This window comes from Dromiciops gliroides, chromosome 1, assembly GCF_019393635.1.
Source record: "Dromiciops gliroides isolate mDroGli1 chromosome 1, mDroGli1.pri, whole genome shotgun sequence".
Classification (NCBI taxonomy): domain Eukaryota; kingdom Metazoa; phylum Chordata; class Mammalia; order Microbiotheria; family Microbiotheriidae; genus Dromiciops; species Dromiciops gliroides.
The window spans coordinates 759,898,298-759,900,775 of record NC_057861.1 but is presented as its reverse complement, the minus strand read 5'-3'; the positions used below and the strand labels follow the sequence as shown (position 1 = coordinate 759,900,775).

Below are 2,478 nucleotides of genomic sequence, written 5' to 3'. Positions count from 1 at the left end.
ATCACAATTTATTCGGTTCATGTATAACATATTGAATTGCTTGCGTTCTTGGGGCGCGGGGAGGGATGGAGGAAAAGAATTTGGAACCCAAGGTCTTTTTAAATCGATGTTAAAAATTGCTTTTGCATGTAATTTGGGGGAAAAATTCTAAATAAACAAAAAACTCAACATGGCTCGTCTTAAGCAGTTTTTTTTAAAAGTCAGAAATGGGATAGGGAAGAGCTGCAGAAGATGCAGTGGTGGGCTGGGGGACGGGCGCCTTCACACCCCGGGGGACTTTGTCAGGCGTCCATTACTCCTGTCGCCGACTCTTCTTGTTCCTTTTCTTCAACCTTTCAGGGTACTTTGAGTGGCTCTTGATTCTGGGCCTCTTGTGATGGCCTGGAGACTTTGATCCGGAACCGTGGCGCCGGGCTCGGGATCGACTCCGTAATCGGCATCGGTTCTGTGCTGTGGATCCTCTCCGGGACCGGGATCGACTCCGGGACCGGGATCGGGATCCGCCCCATGACCGGGATCGACTCCGGGACCGGGACCGGGATCGGGATCCGCCCCATGACCGGGATCGGCTCCGGGACCGGGACCGGGATCGGGATCCGCCCCATGACCGGGATCGGCTCCGGGACCGGGACCGGGATCGGGATCCGCCCCATGACCGGGATCGGCTCCGGGATCGGGACCGGGATCGGGATCCGCCCCATGACCGGGATCGGCTCCGGGATCGGGATCGGCTCCGGGAACGGCTCGGGGCTCCCGATAGGCTCCGGGATCGGGATCGCCTCGGGTGGGGTCTTGGCCTCTTGCTGCGATGTCTTTCTCGACTAAGGGATGAAGTCCTTTTGGCAGACCCGCGTTTTCTCTTTGGAGATCGGTTCCGGCTTCGCCAGTGGCTCAGCTTTGGGGCGGGACCGGGCTTGTCCAGGTCCCCGTCCCTTCTCCCGCCCTGATCCGGGGCGGGGTTCCTCTCCATCTGGTCTTCGTCCTTCCCTTTCTCCTCACCGGACTCTACATTCTCCACCTCCACCTCCACAGCGCTGGTTCGACGCTCCAGCTGCCCAGATCCTTCCGTCGCAGGGCTCCTGCGGAGCCGAGGCAGAATAATGTCACATACCCGCTCCCTGTGGAGCAATTCTTCGATGAACTCATCCACGTGCTTGACTTCAAACTCTCCCTCCCGGTTGCGGCTCTTAATTTTCCGGCCATCATAATACAGGGGTTCCAGGTAGTTGTAGCAGTCAGTGGCAGTGCCTGTCAGCCTCATATACAGGGCCCCCAACACGCGAACATACCTGAAATCTTCATTTTTAATGAACTCAACTATGATGTCCTTCTCTGGTTGTATCTGCAACATCTTCAAGGTCAGGCACAGGAATGGTGTTGGCTTGATACTGCTGCCATAGACACCCCCCACGAACTTCAATTCCCTGGCTTTATCCACCACAAGCTCAGCTGTGAGCCCAGAACACTCCTCTTTCCAGTACCTAGACTGGTAAATTCGAGTCCGGATGATCTTCTCCACCAGGTACCGGGGATTGGTGCCATGGGTGTTGTGAGCATCCTTCACCGTGCAGTTGGCCATCTTGGGCTAATATCACTCTTCCAATGCTACAAGGCGGACTGACCGACGGGCGGGCGGGCGGGCTGGCGGGCGGGCTGGCGGGCTGGCGGGCTGAGCCGCGACGCGACGCGAAGGGCTCGGGAAGAGAGAGAGAAGTTCACTCCCCGTCTAGACTCGGTCAATTCCAGTGCAGTTCAGCTCTTTATATAACCGCCTCACAAAGGCCTATGAGGTCTGCTTATCCAAGGAAGTCTTCACACTTTGTAAAGTGATCAGCTGGTGTTAACTCCTGATTAACACATTAGCACCTTGTTACTTTGTCCTTAAACTCTTTACTTTCTCTGACTCTATCAACAAGAGGGGGGAGGTTGGAGAGGAGCCAACCCCTCCCCCCCTTACAATCCTATGACCTTCCAAAGAATATGACTTATTATTTGTTTTAATGAATAGATGTTCATGTTCCTTGTTCTCAACTTCAAAAGTGGATGATTGGAGAGTGCTGTGCTATATTTCTTTCTCTTAAGGCACATTTAGCAGAGCCAAGATGGAAGAATAGAAAAAGTGGAGCTCTCCCAATATTCCCCTCCAACGACTTCAAAATAATGCCTCAAGTCCATGGTTTCCTATATAAGGATAAGGATAAAGGGTTAAAGATAAGGATATTTTGGAAACAAATGACTTGAATTTATTATGTACTTTTAAGTGATGAAATGATTGTTTATAACTAATATCTTGGAGAGATTCAGAGGTCTCCCTCTCTTCCAAAGTCCTGATTTTAAGTTCAGTCTCTTGAAGGACATTACTGATAATGAGATTGAGTTAACTCTCTTTCACCTTGGTCAGACTCCACCCACCTAGCTAGGAATTTCATCTAAGGTGGGGAAACCCATTGTGTTCCATTCCAGTTTGTGTGGAGACAG

The 2,478-nt window shown here is 52.1% G+C and overlaps 1 protein-coding gene across 1 annotated transcript; it reads right to left on the bottom strand.

Moving 5' to 3' along the window:
• LOC122729663 (pre-mRNA-splicing factor 38A-like) lies at positions 1–1,636 on the bottom strand. The gene has a single exon (XM_043968638.1). The coding sequence runs from the start codon at positions 1,577–1,579 to the stop codon at positions 293–295; it is 1,287 nt and encodes a 428-aa protein (XP_043824573.1). The 5' UTR covers positions 1,580–1,636; the 3' UTR covers positions 1–292.
• Positions 1,637–2,478: the final 842 nt, after the last annotated feature.

What these genes read in the sequence shown, in the direction of transcription:
- LOC122729663 (XM_043968638.1), bottom strand. Translation starts at nt 1,579, where the DNA reads ATGGCCAACTGCACGGTGAAGGATGCTCACAACACCCATGGCACCAAT.